General features: G+C 52.4%; 8 protein-coding genes across 8 annotated transcripts; 6 read left to right on the top strand and 2 right to left on the bottom strand.

Annotated features, from left to right (window-relative positions):
* Positions 1-79: 79 nt before the first annotated feature.
* J4E86_001002 (uncharacterized protein) lies at positions 80-811 on the bottom strand (the record flags this gene model as incomplete). Its single annotated transcript, XM_051441574.1, has 2 exons — positions 80-298; positions 362-811. The coding sequence occupies 2 exons, from the start codon at positions 809-811 to the stop codon at positions 80-82; spliced, it is 669 nt and encodes a 222-aa protein (XP_051307745.1).
* Positions 812-1858: 1047 nt separating this feature from the next.
* J4E86_001001 (uncharacterized protein) lies at positions 1859-3091 on the top strand (the record flags this gene model as incomplete). Its single annotated transcript, XM_051441573.1, has 3 exons — positions 1859-1872; positions 1921-1970; positions 2106-3091. 3 exons carry the CDS (start codon positions 1859-1861, stop codon positions 3089-3091), a joined length of 1050 nt encoding a protein of 349 aa, XP_051307744.1.
* A 1219-nt stretch (positions 3092-4310) lies between these two features.
* J4E86_001000 (uncharacterized protein) lies at positions 4311-7761 on the top strand (the record flags this gene model as incomplete). The annotated part of the gene is made up of 5 exons (XM_051441572.1): positions 4311-4616; positions 4668-4825; positions 4877-5465; positions 5513-5789; positions 5840-7761. 5 exons carry the CDS (start codon positions 4311-4313, stop codon positions 7759-7761), a joined length of 3252 nt encoding a protein of 1083 aa, XP_051307743.1.
* A 974-nt stretch (positions 7762-8735) lies between these two features.
* Positions 8736-9860, top strand: J4E86_000999 (uncharacterized protein; the record flags this gene model as incomplete). Its single annotated transcript, XM_051441571.1, has 2 exons — positions 8736-9283; positions 9341-9860. 2 exons carry the CDS (start codon positions 8736-8738, stop codon positions 9858-9860), a joined length of 1068 nt encoding a protein of 355 aa, XP_051307742.1.
* A 2440-nt stretch (positions 9861-12300) lies between these two features.
* On the top strand, positions 12301-13912 carry J4E86_000998 (uncharacterized protein; the record flags this gene model as incomplete). The annotated part of the gene is made up of 3 exons (XM_051441570.1): positions 12301-12387; positions 12432-13077; positions 13128-13912. 3 exons carry the CDS (start codon positions 12301-12303, stop codon positions 13910-13912), a joined length of 1518 nt encoding a protein of 505 aa, XP_051307741.1.
* A 252-nt stretch (positions 13913-14164) lies between these two features.
* Positions 14165-14731, top strand: J4E86_000997 (uncharacterized protein; the record flags this gene model as incomplete). Its single annotated transcript, XM_051441569.1, has 2 exons — positions 14165-14689; positions 14726-14731. 2 exons carry the CDS (start codon positions 14165-14167, stop codon positions 14729-14731), a joined length of 531 nt encoding a protein of 176 aa, XP_051307740.1.
* Positions 14732-14973: 242 nt separating this feature from the next.
* Positions 14974-15570, top strand: J4E86_000996 (uncharacterized protein; the record flags this gene model as incomplete). Its single annotated transcript, XM_051441568.1, has 2 exons — positions 14974-15190; positions 15305-15570. The coding sequence occupies 2 exons, from the start codon at positions 14974-14976 to the stop codon at positions 15568-15570; spliced, it is 483 nt and encodes a 160-aa protein (XP_051307739.1).
* Positions 15571-15935: 365 nt separating this feature from the next.
* Positions 15936-16426, bottom strand: J4E86_000995 (uncharacterized protein; the record flags this gene model as incomplete). Its single annotated transcript, XM_051441567.1, is given in 2 exon segments — positions 15936-16339; positions 16351-16426. 2 exon segments carry the CDS (start codon positions 16424-16426, stop codon positions 15936-15938), a joined length of 480 nt encoding a protein of 159 aa, XP_051307738.1.
* Positions 16427-17125: the final 699 nt, after the last annotated feature.

Below are 17125 nucleotides of genomic sequence, written 5' to 3'. Positions count from 1 at the left end.
CTTTCCACCCCAGACCACCCAATGCGACCGACCTTGATCGCGAAGTAGGCAGTGATGCTCAGGGGCTCTCATGCTTCCATCAGCGAGCATGTCGGATGTCGTAGTTTTCTTCTTCGTCGTCAGAGTCGAATGCCGACGGAAGATCTTCACAGTTCAGTCCTTCGAGCGCGAACTTTTCGGCCATCGTCTGTTTCTTCTCTTCCTTGATGGACACCATCTCGAATGACCTTGTAAGCTCGGAGTTGGTGTTCACTCGCTTCAGCGTCTGCCTGGTAAAACGGACGGGCGAAGTCGTTGGCTAAGAAGATACGAAGTCAGCGTTTGTCTCACACTCAGTTTGTACAGTGATGTATATCCTTACCTTGGGTCTGGCACCCTGATCGCCTTGCTCGCTCACAGTCGCGATGCTTGTTGATGAGTTCCGCTTGCGCTTGCGAAGGTCTGGAATGGGTTGCGCGTTGTATCTGGGGTCTGGCTTTGGCTGGTTCACACCCAAATAGCACCATTCGGACGTCGGAGGGTTGAAGGTGGATGTCATCCCGCGATCCATGTACAGGTCTGAGGCCTTGAGCTCTCCGGTCGGTGTGACTTGCTCGGGCGCTGCAGTGAAGCCACCCCACTGCGAGAAGGCGATAGTGCGGCAGCCGGGAGGCATGATCGAGAGAGCCATCTCCGGTCCAAGAAGCTCTCGCAAGAACGCACTGCTGGCGGATGATGCTTTGCGCGCGAGATGGGTGGGTTGTGGGATACCGCGCTCGTTCGTAGACGGTGCTGTGCCTGTCGCAAAAGGGATATACTCTTGCGCAAACATCTTGAGATGCCTTGCTGATGCGTGCAGTTTCGTGGTTGTCAGACTGAAAGATCCGGCTCGCAGCTGATCGCAATCTTTTGGACTGGAGGTCGGTGTTTGGAGTAATTGGGAAGTGAGCTCGGTGGTAAATTTGCAGCAGAGCTTGAAAAAGATTTTTCGCCATAAGGGAGTAGGACTACCTGGTGAAGGAGAAACAATGCGGGTGGCTGGTATGGATGGCCCATTGTCTGTTCTATTGTCACCCACGGTATGTGGTCGCCTTCACCTGCCAAGCCGACCAATAAGAGCAGGTCGAGATCAAAGCCATACCGCCGCGTTCACTTTTCAGTGACAGGATTGTCAGTCGCCGTGGGATATTTGGAGACTCGTGGGGAGTTTATAAGAGAAAAGGATGCGTTGTGAGACAGCGATGTGACTGTTTGTCGTATGGGGTGGAAGCAAACCGCCACGCCTGACGAGGCAGTCACTGGCGCCTATCGTTTGCACGCGTCGTCGCTGCACACCACGACGCCGGGCATGGTCTTGAATGTAGAACCGCTTGGGGTGAAAACACGCAACACTGTCAGTCACTGCCCCCACGCCGTGGTTCTCGCATGCTGGTGTCTATGCAGCGTTAGTACGATCCACCCAGGGGTACAAATCTCTTCGTGAATAACTTTAGGGAGCAAGGACCTCTTCGTCGAGCCTACGCGGATAAGGGCCTTTTGCCTACTGGAATTAAGACTGACAGACGAGTAGGACGCAGCAAGATGGGAGGGGAGGACTAAGGATTCCGCCTGAGTGCCTAGAGTTTAAAGGGCACCTCTAGAATCGAATTCGTTTCTCAAAAAAGAAGAGCGGGGTCTTCCGAGAGTTCTGCGCCCACGAGACGGTGTAGGCATAGTGCGTCATCGGTCACGGGAAATCGCGTCACGCTCGTGCGCTCTTTCCGCGACTAACAAAGGCGCATTTCGCTGCCTGTTCTCGTTGTTTACCCAACCCCGCTTGACACCTAACCTGAAGACTGCGCTCCCCTCTCTACAGGTCTCTTCAGGTTCAACAGTGAAGATGCCTTCCGACGCGTATGTACCTTCACATATCGCCCTACACCTTAGCTGACCGATATACAGAGGCAAAGGCCAGAACTTCCAGACAAGCGACGCCAAGAAGGGCAACAGCAGTAATTCGGGTGGCAAGACGGTTGGCGATAAGACCAAGTTCGAGCCCATGCTCAATTGCTGCCAATTCCTCGAGCTGCCTGCTGTTATGTCCTTCTTTTGCCTATATAGCGCTTTGGTTGGCTAACTATTCGCAGAAATCCGCAATCGCATATACCACTTCGCCGAAGAAGGGGTATATGATGACGACGATGATCTAATACGACCGCTTCTGCTCAAGCGTTCTAAGGTCGCAAGTGACAGCACTAGCGTGCCGCATCTACTGAGCACGCTGCGTTACCGTGCGCTCGCTCAAGTCTGCAAGCAGATTCGGACGGAGTATCGGCCTATGTGGCTTCGTCAATCTCGCTTCTGCGTGGAACTCCCAACACTCGCTCATTTCATCAACGCATACTACCCCAAGGTCGCAGATTACCAGAACGCTCCAAAGCTTCTGCTAATATCCTGGGACCACGGTCAGCTTGGCGATGAACTCGAGGAAGGTTACGGTGGGGATGAAGAGTCTATGGAGGACGTTCTGACAAACATCACCCTCCTGGCCCGCCTACGCGCACACTGCCCAACCTTTACTGTCAACTTCGCCTCCCGTCAGGTACTCGAAGACGATGTGCCCAACGTAGCGTGCTTCGAATGTGGACATAGCATCCATTGTGGATGCGGCATGGACTGCGATCACGAGGACACTTGGGATGAAGTGCTTTGGCAAATGAGGTGGAGTTATGGGTATCTCGACGCACTGTATGCCTTCCTCGCCAACACCAACGAAAATTGGCTGAAGATGCTTCGCAGTACCACCAACCTACAACCTCGTGTAGAGTTCACTTTTCACGTATACACCCAGCGTCTCACTATCTACATTCGTTTTCTGAAAGGCCAAGCTCCCAAGGGGTTTAAATTGAAGAGCATGTACAACTCTGCTCTTGGCTTCCTCAATCACTGGGGTATGTTGGATCTCAAGGCTAACGATTCGATCGACTATGTCATCGGCGAAGCATCTGGCAAGTTCACGCGCCACGATGGCGAATGTCCTAGCTATGTCAGCACCTACAACCAGATCCACCTCGACAGTTCCACCATCGCTGTCTGGAAGAAAGAGAAGGAGGCCAAGACATCCGCGGCTTGAGTCTTTGTGAGTTGTGCACGACATACATCATTATGGTGCATATCAACCGTAATAAATGGTACAACGACCAGATGGCTGGTGTTTTGTTGTATCAGACATGGGAGAAGGAGACGTTCAGATGTACACTGGTTAACCTCATTTAATGCAATGCATGCCGTCTGGCTGATGAATAGATTCATGTCTGGTCTTATTGCGTGGAGTCTTCCTGGGCCTCGACTCATTTAACGTTCTTATCGTGAACACTAGGTGCAACGTTGGAATACGAGCTCCTTCGTACTCTCCACTGGCAAGTGGCGCCCCGCTCGGCCGCTTGAGCCGGCCGAGCTTTGGCGCGTCCTGCACAACACCGCCGTCTCGCCTTGCAACATGTCTAGACAGTGTGCATGTTGCATAACCACTAAAGCTCATAGTATCAGTATCGTTACGAAAACGCTGAAGATGTCGCAATGATGCCACTGAGCTCAATGAAGCACCCCGTCACGCGAAGACGCGACGATCGCCGTGTACACTAACTCACGAACAGCGTTTGCGTCGATGTTTTCCCGTCTACTACCCCAATGAGCAAACCTCGACAATTCAGAGAACACCAGTTCATCAGATCCCGAATGTCCAACACGCATGATGAGCCGTTAGGGCTCTCAACAACAGACGCTGCGCGTGTTACGGCGTGGCGCGGGGTGGACAGGTCGTTGGCCCTGCGCCTCGGGCCGTTCGGTAGACAGTTTCTAGACAGGCGAAGGCTACTGCGTACTGTGATCTGGCTAAGTCGCGCGCAATATCTCTCGGTCACCAGTTCGCACGAGGCGCAGCGTCGGCATGCTGTCGTGCTCCCATGCTGTCGTGCTCCCATGCATCACAACTCGGGAGCCTATCGCGTGGCTGGCACAGCCGAGCTGAACGCAAACTTGCTGACTACGGACAGTGTGACGCCCAATCAGACCCCATTGGCTGTAACTACATCACCAAAGGACTCTGTATCCCTGCGGAGTCAGCAACTAGGCAGCATTAAATGGCAAGGCTCGGTCGAGGGCTGCCATGGGAGGCCGACGTCCCAAGGCTGACATGTCCTGCGCTGTGTTGCTACCCGTGTATATGTAGCCCAGCTCTTTCCCAGGAATGAGCAGCTGAATCCAAGTCCTTCGATCTTTCCTCCTCGTTGAAGACCAAACACACGGTCTTGTCACCACCCTACTAATCTTGCATCACGTAGACCACCACGATGGCCTCCGATACATCAGATTCTCTGCCTATTCCTCAGCCTCCCCCACACCTATTCGTAGGCAACTTCGCTGAGATCGATCCGAACGACGCTCCAGGCTCCTTCCAACGACTTGCGGATATCTATGGCGAGATCTACCAACTCCAGTTCCCAGGACGCGACGGCAAAGTCATCGTTGTGTCCTCATACGACACTATCAACGACTGCTGCGACGGTGACCGGTTCGAAAAGCCCATTAATGCTACTCTGGATGAGGTGCGAGCTTTGACCGGAGATGGCCTGTTCACAGCTTATCCCGGCGAAAAGGTACACTTGTCATGTCTACTATGATAGTAGATGTATTAATATATGCACTAGGCTTGGGGTGTCGCTCATCGGCTGTTGATGCCCGTGTTTGGGCCAATGGGTATCCGAAAAATGTTCGACGGCATGATGGACATTTCGACGCAGATGCTGCTCCGGTGGGACCGTTTTGGCCCAGATCATGAGATAGAATGCGCCGATGACTTCACAAGGTGAATATCATCCATCTCTTACCAAACGATGTCATGACTAACTACTTCAAGGCTGACCTTTGATATGATCGGGCTATGCGCGTTTGGCTACAGGTTCAATAACTTCTACAGCAACAGTGCGCATCCTTTCATCAACCAAATGGTGGAGGTTTTGGTAGAGTCTGGCAGACGAGCCACACGCACGTCTATCGAGAACAATCTCCGAGTCTTCGCCGAAGCCCATCGCCAGGATAACGTGAAGAAGATGCACGATCTATGCGACCAGATTATCGCTGATCGAATCGCTCATCCTCAGCCAGACGCCAAAGACCTTCTCAACCCCATGCTTGAGGCAGTAGACAAGGAGACTGGTGAGAAGATGACGAAAGAGTCCGTGCGATACAACATGGTAACCTTCCTGGTTGCTGGCCATGAGACCACAAGCGGGACTCTGGGCTTTCTGTTCTACCACCTACTCAGAAACCCGGACAAGTATCTGAAAGCTCAACAAGAAGTTGACGAAGTCCTCGGAGACGGTACTTTAGAGCTGAAGCATATTCCAAAGCTTGAATACATCAAGTTCGCAATTTACGAAGCGTTGCGTTTCCTCGGACCCATTGCGATCAATGGAAAGCATGCGCTAAAGCCTACGAAAGTCGCGGTAAGTCCACCTCATGGCTACTATAGTTAGCATCTAACAATTGTAAGGGAAAATACGAAGTGCAGCCGAAGGACATGATCTTGATGAACCTAAAGGGACTGCATCACGACCCTAAAGTGTATGGCGATGACGCGGACGTGTTCCGACCCGAGCGTTTCCTGGACGGTGGTTGGGAGAAGCTTCCACCGAACTCATGGAAGGCGTTTGGTGATGGTATGCGCGCCTGCATTGGCAGGACGTTTGCTGAGCAGGAGATGATCATGGTTGTCGCACTCATCCTACAGAAGTTCCAAGTTGAGCTCGCGGACCCCGGATACCAGCTCCGTACGTGCTTTCATATACTCGAGTGTGACAGCGCTAACCTTGTGTACCAGATGTGTCGGTTACAATTACACAAAAACCAAAGGATCTCAAGATCAAGGTCCGCAGACGTCCTGGACGCACAATGGCTAGCCTGGGTGGGACTGGAGGCGGTGCGACCATTACCAAGGAGGCCAACGACAACGGACCTGGCAAGGCCAAAGAAGCGAATTTACCTACCAGGGATGCGAAGCCGATCACCATACTGTACGGATCGAACGCCGGCACATGCAAATCCTATGCTGAAGACTTGGAGACCAACGCCTCCCGGTTCGGGTTCAAGGCGAACGTCGCCAGTCTCGACTCGGCTACTGAACACATCCCCAAAGACCAGCCAATTGTCATCATCGAGCCCTCGTACGAAGGAAAGCCAGCAGACAACGCGAAGAAATTCGTTGCTTGGCTGGAGAACAATGCGACATCCAAGCTACTTGAAGGAGTTCAGTATGCCGTCTTTGGGGTCGGCAATAGCGACTGGACCCATACGTACCATCGAATTCCCAAACTTACCGACGAATTGCTCGAGAAGATGGGGGCTAAACGCTTCACAGAAACTGGTCTTGTCAATGTGAAAGGAGATATCATGGGTCCGTGGGAGAAGTGGTCCGAGCAGATGTGGAGTGATCTGCGCAAGTCCAGCGGTACCACTACTGAGGTACTTGGGGGACAGCTACAGGCTGAGATCACGCCTCCAAAATTCGCTACATACCTGGGCGGCAAAGACATCGGCTACGGTGTAGTGAAAGCCAACAAAAGCTTAGGTGGCGGCGAGGTTGGCCTTACCAAGAAGCACATGGAGATCGAACTACCACCGGGGACGTCGTATCGCTCCGGCGACTACATCGTCATCCTGCCGATGAACAGCATCTGCAACGTAAGGCGGGTCATGAAGCGCTTCGACCTATCGCCTGATGACAATATCGCCATCACGGGCACCAGCAAGACTTTTATTGCAACCGAAGCTCCAACTTCAATCTTCGATCTGCTCATGACACGTGTGGAGCTAAGCACGCCCATCTCGCAAAAGCAGCTACAGATTCTTGCCGAAGCTTCTCCAGAAAACAAAAGGGCCAAGCTATTGGAGTTAGCAAGCGACGAAATATACAAGAAGGAGGTCATACCCAAGCGCTACAGCATTCTGGATATCCTCGAAGACCACCCTGATTGCAAGCTACCCTTCGCAGTCTATCTCGACTCGCTAAAGCCGCTGTCTCCCCGCCAATACAGTGTCTCGTCTTCGCCCCTCGCGAACGTAGACTTCATCCAAACACCCGAAGGAACTACTGTCCAGCGTTTGATTGCCTCTCTGACCTATGACGTTCATGATGAGGCAGCCTGGAGTGGCGATAATCGCCGCTTCCACGGTGTTGCATCCACGTACCTAGCGCGTCAAGAGCCAGGCGAGAAGATCCGTTGCTTCCCGCGTCCCACGAACATCAACTTCCACCTGCCTACCGACCCGACCGTGCCAATCATCATGGTATGCGCAGGAACAGGTCTCGCTCCAATGCGCGGCTTCATCCAAGAGCGTGCAACCATCAAGAATGCCCGCAACGCCAAGGTCGGACCGGCGATCCTCTACTTTGGCTGCCGTCACTTCGAGAAGGACTTCCTCTACTCTGACGAGCTCAGGCAGTGGGAGGCTGATGGTGTAGTCAGCGTACGCGGTTGTTTCTCCAAAGTCGCCCCCAAGGGACAGAAAGCGCAACGCGTGCCGGACCGCATGTGGGACGAGCGGAAGGAGCTAGCTGAGCTATTTGGGGAAGGTGGCGCGAAGGTCTTCATCTGTGGAAGTGCGAGCAAGTTGGCCAAGAGTACTGCAGAGATGTGTATGAAGATCTATAGGGACACTTTCCCGGGCAAGACGGAAGACGATGCTCTGGAATGGCTGGAGAAGGTCAAGGAGACCAGATATGTGAGTGATGTATTTGAGTAGGGATGTTCCAGCGGCACCCTAGGCTGTTTTCGGCACAGGGATAGCGCATTTCGGTAATGTATCTACGACCTCTTTCTTCTTGCGCACCTAGATAGATCGTGAATGATTACTTTCGCACTACAATCGATTCGTTCTAGAACACAGTGCGAAACCTCTCATCGACCCCATTATAAAAGCGATGAAACAAAATGGCTGACCTTGGTACCTTGGCAGCGGAACAATATGCACAGATGATCGCGGCGGAGAATTACGCAGCCAAGAAAGCACCCACGGATTGAATCAACCCGAGTAGATGCCGTCGTGTGATGCGCCTAACGGCTGTTTTGCGGGGGAAGACGCACCCCGGACGATCACTTAAACTGTAACCAACAGGTACAAGGGCAGAGATGCACCGAATTGGTTGTTGCGTACAACGCACAACATCATGTGTGCAGTAGAGCGGAAGGTTTACGCAAAAGAGGCAGGGACTTAGTGCTGCTTGCAGGTACAATGTTCCGGTCTCGTACAGTGGTGGAGATTTCTCTTGAGTATCCCAGGGTGTAAGTAATCTGTCGAGCTTGGTATTTCCTGGGGATAGCTGAAACTTCGAAACGGGAGTGGCGCGCGGGCCAATGGCCTTGGAATGGCATGGCAGTGTTTGAAGTGCCTGGTATGATAGGTGGTATATTCGAAATCTGGTGTTGCAATTGATCGGCAGGACTACGGCGAAGGCTAGGGATGGGAAACGCGTGTGCCTGACACGGCCAGGTGGTTTACTCATAGTCTTCGCTGTTTTGCATCTTACTCCGAATTGGTAAGGGTGATCCGTTGCAAGTCATATCGAGGGCTTGGTGTCATTTGGGAGGGAGGAGTGCGGGAGTGGAGCAGCGCCATGGCCTTTGAGTTGTATAAGGAGTGCGCATCTCGTCGGTCTAATAGCGGCGTCAACCACATCGCATCTTCACCTCACTCTTTGCTTCACCTGAGCGATAAATATGGTTCATTTCTCTGGTCTCACGGCGGTGCTGGCGCTTGCCTCCCTTGCGTCCGCTCAATGCGGTTCCGGCACACCCGACGCGAAAGTCACTGGCTCCGGCAGCTCCTTCACCGCGACTAAGGGCTCGACGAATCTCTATACCGGTTCCGACTACCGTCTAGCTATCCAGCGCGCTCTCGATGGCATCAGCAGTGGACAGCGGGTGTCAGTCATCGCCTCCGGTAACATCGGCGCTAGCACCATCACCATCACCAGCGGAAAGACGTTTGAAGGCTGCGGAACCATCACTGCTGCCCCCAAGAGCGGAGGAGGGAACATCGAAGTGACCAACCAGTCCGGTGTCAAGATCCCCTACCTCACCATGGCCGGCTCGACGTATTTCGGCATGCGCTTCTCCGGCACCACAGACCTCACCCTAGGCACCATCAACTTCAACCTTAAAGAAGGAATGGGTATCCGTTTCGACCGCGACCGAGCGGCCAACACAAACGTCAAGATGGGTACCATCACCTGCAACGGCGGCACGTCGCACTGCGTTGAGACATGGTAAGAATATGACTGCACAAACTGCATGCAAGACATACGCTGACTTCATATCTTCAGGAACATCGACAAGCTCGACATCGGCTCGGTAGTCGGCAAGAACGTCGGAGAATGCGGTCTTCTCCTCCAGAAGGTCACCAACGCGAAGGTCGGCACCGTAGACTGCGACAACTGCGGCGCTGGCACTGGCTACGCGGCTCTCCGTTTCGCCAACGAAGCCGGAAAGGTCAACGGCGGATATGGCACCAACATCTACGTCAACCGCGTCAAGGCTCGTGGCGGCGGTCGCGGCATCTTCTGTGTATCTGCCTCTGGAGGCGCGGAGATCGGTACGATCGATGTCGCCAACACGGGTAACAACGCCATTTTGCTCGAGAACTGCTACAATGTCAACATCAAGGCTGGTACTGTTAGTGGTGGTGGTGAGGTTCGTCTCGCGGCCAGGACCGAGTTTGCGAACAGCAGGGATATTGCCATCGCCTTGAAGGTTGATGGAACCAGTGTGACGGAGAACCCGTGCACTGTCAATAAGACTAAATGGAGCCTCACCGGAAACGGGGCGAGGAAGATCTGCACATAGGTCCTTCGCTGTTTCCTCATTAGGAGCATCTCGCGGTGCTAACGGACGAATTTGGACGGCGTGTAGTCGGAACTTCATTGTATATATTAACAACCTCGAGTACATATGAATCCTCATCCTTAGGGACTTTCGAGCAACCGACATGGTTTGTGATCCGAGCAACTATGTTTACGATACTGAAATAAGGTTGATGTCAAAGCCGGGTCGATGGCTGAAGTGGAACCTGAGATTGCATGACACGAATAGGCACACAGGCCGCGCAACGCGTCACGTGCAATGTAAGTCGTGCATCAGCTACCCCTAGAAGGTCATACGCGCCAAGAGAAGACGAACAAATTCGTTGGGGCAAAGGCTTACGTGTGATCGAGATTACTGCTACCATATTAACCAACCGGTGTCAACTTTGGGTACCACAAGGCTGAGCGGAATGGTGTACCTCGCTTATTTCCCAAGTTCTGTTTCCAATGGGCTTCATCGCGCGATTATAGTTGCGACTAATGGGTGTTGTGTTGGCCCCAAGCGCCTCGTGAGCGGTCGTAAGCCGAGTGCGCGAAAGGGATGTGTTGCTGAATACTAAAGCCAGCCCAAGTCGCGTCTCCGCGATTGTTCAGCTCTTCAGTTAGTCCATCATTCCGTCATGTCGCGTATAAACTTCTGCTTCATTTTCCTATTGCGGCTCGCTAGCTTGCAGCCTGCGATGTCAGCCTGCTACTGGCGCAACGGCACACAAGTCAGAGAAAGTGTGTACTCGCCGCAAATCAATGACACCTCGGATCCCCTTAGCAACATCTGCTGTGCTGGTTGGGATAATCTACTACCAAACGGACTGTGCGAGAATAAGGCTGAAAAGGTCATTTGGCGAGAGTCGTGTACAAAAAGCAATTGGGACGAAGGAGGATGCCAGGAGCTCTGCTCGAACGAGGTACAGTTGAAAAACGGCTTTAGAGGCTACCGACACTGACGGCGTTTAGGATTCTCTACAAAGAAGCAGAGATGTCAAAGTGACACCTTGTACCGGTTCCACTGATTCGTTAACCTGGTGTTGCGGAGATACGAATCGATGCTGCGCTGATGGAAGCACGATTCCGCGACACACAATAGCAGCGCGGTTCGGCGGCCCTATACCTACTGCGACGTCTTCATCAGTCTCTTCTTCGATCCTATCTTCGGTGTCTTCCTCCATGGTATCGTCTCCTCCGTCTAGTACGCCTCTGGCCGCCGGTGACAGTGAGCTCTCTACAGGTGCGAAAGCTGGTATCGGTGTTGGGGCTTCAATTGGAGCCATCGCCTTGATCGGATTAGGCATATTCATCGCTAAGGCGCTGCGCTGGCGCAAAAAGGCGCGGGATGCCCCTACGCCCTATGTTGCACCTGAAGAACAGCCATCAAAAGAGATTTATCGATATGAGAAGGAAGGCGGCGAGACTGCGCAATTGGCGAATGCGGAGAGTCAACTGCACGAAATGCCAGGATCTGGAGGGGCTTCCGAGCTCGATCAAGTTCGAGACAGTAGGGTAGTCAGCCGTGGTGCCTCGGCGGTTTGATGCATGGCGGATGCGCGTCGTTTGATGATATTGTGGATGGCGGAGTGTGTGGGCTGCAACTACGAAGGCTGAAGGCTTCGGGGGCCAGTCACGCTAAAACGCTAGCTCAGGCGCTCAAAGAAGGGGCGGCTCAATCACATTGTAACTTGCACCATCTGCACCACCTTCGTCTTCTTCCTTGCTCGCACTGGCGATATCTCGTATCGCACAGGATGGCATACCGTATAGGCCCTTGAGAATCTCGCTTTGACAACTTCCATCATCGAGCCGACTAAGTCTAGCTATGACGTCATTCGCTGTCGCTATCGGGTTTCCACTACAGCCGCCATCATGCAAGAAGATCCGCTCTTCTTGAAGCGCTGCATCTTCATTGGAGTGTTGAGCTCCATCTTCTGATCTCGTCCACAAAACTACAGCTTCACGGTGGACGTTCATAGCTGCTTGTTACCCCAGCAGGCCCGGGCCAGTAGCCGTGAGGGGGGTAGTACCTATCACGAAATGAGATACTGAACAGACATATTCTCAATGCGCGGTGGCATACCCTAGTGCAACCCCAGAATGGCCAGTTAAGCACTTCAACAGCTTCTACTGGATAGCTCGCGGTGCATGATGACACGCATGCTGCTAGTGCTGGATGCCACTCGTCCACGGGTAGGCCTGCCACACAAGACGGCCGAATAAACATGCGTGCTTTCACGTTGTACAACGTACTTTCATCGGTCATGTATGCAGCTCGAGATTTAGGTTGCTAATCTTGCAAGGCTGCTGGTACTGATAAGAGGAACATAGGCCCCATCCTTGAAAGGTAACTTCCTGGATCACGGAACACCTGATTATCGATGACGAAGACGACAGAGGCGACAAAAATGAACCCGATCGGCCTGAGGTGCGACATAATGAGCGCCGAGAAGAACGTTGTGGAACAAGCAATCGAGGAGCGGAGAGCCAATGGCACGCAGGATTCTGGAGGAGGAGCATTAGATGTATGAACACAGCTCGAACTTACGCTCTTGCTAATGGCCTGCAGCAATACATCAACGCCTCGTCTTCTGTGAACTTTTCCTTCCTCATGCAATGTTCATGGGAAGCATCTGCGCTCACTTTCCAGTTTGCGCTAAGCAATGGCGGTCCAGCCTCCATCGTCTACGGTAGCATATTCGCATGGACAGGAACCATGCTAGTAGCCTTATCGCTCGCTGAGATGTCTTCCATGGATCCCACAGTTGGGGCTCAATACCGGTGGTCTGCCGCCTTCGCGCCAATCTGGAATCGCTTCTTCGGTTTGATGCAAGGCTGGATCACCGTCTTCGCTTGGATCTGTTGCTGCACTTCGAATGCAGCGCTAATATCGAATATCGTCACCGCTATGGCCTCCTTCAATAACCCAGAGTACGTGGTTCAGCGGTGGCACACAACACTCATCATGTGTGCTTCGACAATAGTTCCGTTCATTGGAAACCTTTGGCTTCCTAAAATCATCAACGTCCTCGAGACAGCGGGAGCAATATGCCATGTTGCCTTCTTCTTTGCTGGTATCATTACCTTGGTTGTAATGGCAGAAAAGAGTTCCACGGATTATGTGTTTCAGACTTTGACCCACGACATTAGTGGTTGGAGAAACCCCACGGTGGCCTGGGGTATAGGGCTGATCACTGCTGTATACCCGCTAGCTGGTAAGTCTCCATAGAGTTCTGGCTCGACGCAGCTGTACTGATGAGTTCAGGTTTCGATAGCGTCATTCACATGTCCGACGAAGTCAAGCAAGCACACACCCGGGTGCCGCGCTCTATCATATTCTCGGTCGCAATGAACGGTCTCATGCAACTTCTCTACATGATCACCGTTCTCTTCACGATTGGAGACGTGGATCGCGCTTCCGCTTCGCCTCTACCAATTATCGAAGTCTATTATCAGGCCACGGGATCTAAAGCAGCCACAAATCTGTTCATGTTCATGCTGGTCTACATAATCTTTGTATCGTTCTTCAACATATTTGCCTCGGTATCTCGTCTCATTTGGGCGTTCTCCAAGGACGAGGGATTGCCGTTCTCGCACACATTTGCCAGGGTTCACCCAGAGCTGAGGGTACCGGTTAATGCATTGTGCCTCAGCGGCTTCTGCGTTTGTATCTTGGCTCTTATCAACATTGCTTCGAGCACTGCGTTCAATGCTCTCATCTCTCTTCCCGCGATGGGCTTGTACCTATCGTACTTTCTGCCCATCTTGTTCCTTCTCTGGCGTCGGACGATAAGCGCGAGACCTCTACCAATTCCATGGGGTCCATTCAAGCTGGGCGCAGCTGGCGCATACATCAACGCTGGAGCTTTGTGCTACATCGTCTTCACCTTTGTTTGGATGCCACTACCCACTATCCTCCCTGTGGACAGGTTCAACATGAACTATGCGGGACCGATTTTAGGGGCGATCATATTAGGCGCTGCTGTAGACTGGTCATGGAAGGGGAGAAAGAGATTTCAAGTGCCAGTTGCGAATCGAGCACTTCAGTGAATGGGCTGAGAACCCTCTTGCGGAGAACAACCCACTCTTCTCACACGCACTCGATGCGATAGCTTAAGGCACCGTAATCTACCTCAGAGTCTATTTCACTAAGACGGGCCCGCGTGGTATACTGCCTTCTTTGATCTATCCCGGCTTTCACCTAATCGGTTTCTACGCCTTGAGTACTTATATCATTAGTTTCTCTTCTATCAAGGCTGCATCGATCTACCCAGCCGCATTCCACACTTATTATCGATCACGATGGCTCAACTCAACCAACCCTCGAACGAGCCTGCTAAAGCGCGCGTGGAAGAACTCGGAGACATCTCGCCTCCAAGTGTCCAATCCATGTCTCTGCCGCGCCCACCCCCGAATCCAGTGCCAGACCTCATGGATCTTGTCATCAATCGAGAGTCGCGCTACACAACGCACTCACTCATTACATCCTATTTAGGTATTGATGTTATACGCAATGTTCAGTTAGCCTGCAAAAAGACGTCGGATCTTTACGCGAATATGAAGAAGACCCAGTGGAACATCAACACATGCCTGCAGCCATTCTTCAAAAACACTCAAAAGTTCCGCTCTATACAGGCCCAAACCGAGACTCTAATCGGAAGCAAATTCACCGGAAAGTTCTTCCGTCGTGTGCAGGTCAAGAATGAACTTCAGCTCTTTACGCAAGCTGGGGAGAAGGCGGATGCTCTCATTAGCTATCTTGAAAAGGATGGGTACGCTCGAGACAAAGACTTCTCTCATGAACGCGTTACGCTTGGTGCTTCAAGGGTAAGTCTGCGTTAATATGCATCGTTATCCAAACAGATGTGACTAACTACTGGAAGTTTTCTCTTTTCACGAAGACATCGCCTAGTGACGGTAGCCAATTTTCAATCACTCTTCAACACTGTGTTCATTCACCCATCGACGGGGTCCTCAAACGCTGTATGACCTCTGCCACAGCATGCTTTATTTCATGGAATAAGGCGTATTGCCTGTTCCCAAACGCGACCATCCTGAAGCGAACGTCATACCTAATGACACCTATGTCACACGCAGAATGTTCACCCGCGATGGCCGCGATAAAGCGCGACTACGAAGAAGGATTCATCGTCAAGACTGGCGAGTGGATGGTCAACCCCTGTGAAGAGGCGTCGGAGTCACACCCGGAGTTCGCTTCCGCGCGGACCGCTGGCGACAATCTCTCATGGATAATCAAGCTTGATACCACCGATATCACCCCTGCTACAGCCCCAGACTTGCTACTCGACGATGCTCAGTTCTCCGTGGGTAGAAACTGGAGCTCGAGCATAGTATCTTACCTTGAGTTCAGATATGATGTACTCGCATCCTGCGCCCTACAACATACATACATCTGTCATTCACGAACCCACTTTATGTCAGGCGGCCATGACAGGCGATTCGATCACAGGGATCGGATGCAGTACCTCATAAGGATACTGAACGACCAGACATCCATGCAGCTCACCATGCTTGCCCGAGATGACCGGCCCCCTCAATATCGCACAATCACTAGTACGAGAGTAAGTGACCGCATGGCTAAGGGTCACTTCAAGGTACCTCCGAACTGGAATTACTTCGACGCAGAGATTCAGGCCGAATTTCGGATGATAACTAAGCAGTTGCTCGCTACCGGCCCACCGAAATAGAACAGCCTCATACAAAGAGGGATTTGAACAGATCTGCAGACGGAATGATGGTGAAATGCGAAGGGTAGAAGACCTAGCACCCACGTAGACTTCACGGTGTTCGGCTGTATCAAAATTTCATTAATATAATATACAATTGCTGGCTTGCACTCCTGTGACCCATCACACACCTGCTAGCCTTCACATGCTTATCCATCTCTTAGAACGAACGCTAATTTATCTATCTAATCAACGAACCAGTCCGACTTCATCTCGACCCATAGACCCGCTTCATGGTTACAACGCGCAATAGCGCTGCCCACAGATCTCATCAGCCTTCGCTTCCTCGTCTCTAAGAACTACCTTGTTGCTATGCAGTGTCATCTCTACCACCTCGCGAAACGATGACCTAGGTTCGCCTGAGCAATATGTTCGCTCCACTGATCCGAATCCTGCCAGACTCCATTTTCTGCAAGCCATACAGCTCGGCAAAGTGGACATGTCTTCTCGTCATCCGGGCGCTGTTTCAGGAATTCTTCGAGACAGTCTCTACCGATCATGTGTCCGCAGCCTTGGATACCCTTTATCTTGACACATGCGTGCGCGGTAGCATTCTCCATGCAGACTGGGCAGTCTGTGTTTGTCGTGCTAGTCGTGTTGGCGGCAGTGAGCGGCTCGGTATTGCGTGCGACGAAGTTGTTGATACGCTGCTCGCTGCTTTCAGTGGGTTGGTAGTCTGCTGGGAGGGGATGAGGCTCAAATTCGACTGGGAAACCGCCTCGTGTAGGGACTGGAACGTACCCAGGTCGACGTGATGGGGTGGGGTGAGCATGAAAAGGCAGGTCTTCGCCTCGTCCAAAGCCTCCAATATGGACATGAGTGCTACTGGTAGGTCCAAATGGAAAGTTCGCGCCGAAACTGCTTCCAGGTCTATTAGCTCTAGGCTCATGAGCGATGTCGTTTCCAGAGAAGATGGGATGGCTGAAGGCTCCCTCAAATGCACTATCGAACGCAGCACCCATACCGATATGAAGGGCGTCGAACCCCGGAATATCGCTGGCGTCGTTGAAAGGAAACCCTGGCCCGAAAGCATGTCGCATGCTGTTGCCTTGTCGCCCGTCACCGAGCATGCTGTCCAGATCCGCCATGGTTTCGGCTAGATGGTGCATAGCATCGTGGTACCCGTGGGAACTGGGGTGTCCGATGTCAGTTTCACATTCATCGTACTCATCGCCATCGTCATCTTCCTCCTCGATGAACAAAATATGGGAGGGCTGACGAGAGCGTTGGGGAACATACGCTGTAGCTTGGCTGCGAGTTTGATGCGGATGGCCACCACCACCACCACCACCACCGCCGCCGAGACGATGTCCTCGTGTGCTGAAATGCTGACCCGCACGATTGCCGGAGCTCGATCCGTTTTGTCCAGGACGTGAATAACTCATTCTCGATAGTATGCGTCGAAGATTTCGTTCTACGAGGTTCAGTGATTGATTGGTTGTGATTGACGGAAACGCGTAGTGATGTGGTGAGTGTACAATATGAAACAGGCGCGACTTAAATAGGCGACGGTCTG

This window comes from Alternaria arbusti (assembly GCF_024043155.1).
Source record: "Alternaria arbusti strain BMP 1465 chromosome Unknown scaffold_1, whole genome shotgun sequence".
Lineage (NCBI taxonomy): Eukaryota > Fungi > Ascomycota > Dothideomycetes > Pleosporales > Pleosporaceae > Alternaria > Alternaria arbusti.
The sequence above is the reverse complement of the archived record's forward strand: the minus strand, read 5'-3'. Positions and strand labels throughout refer to the sequence as shown.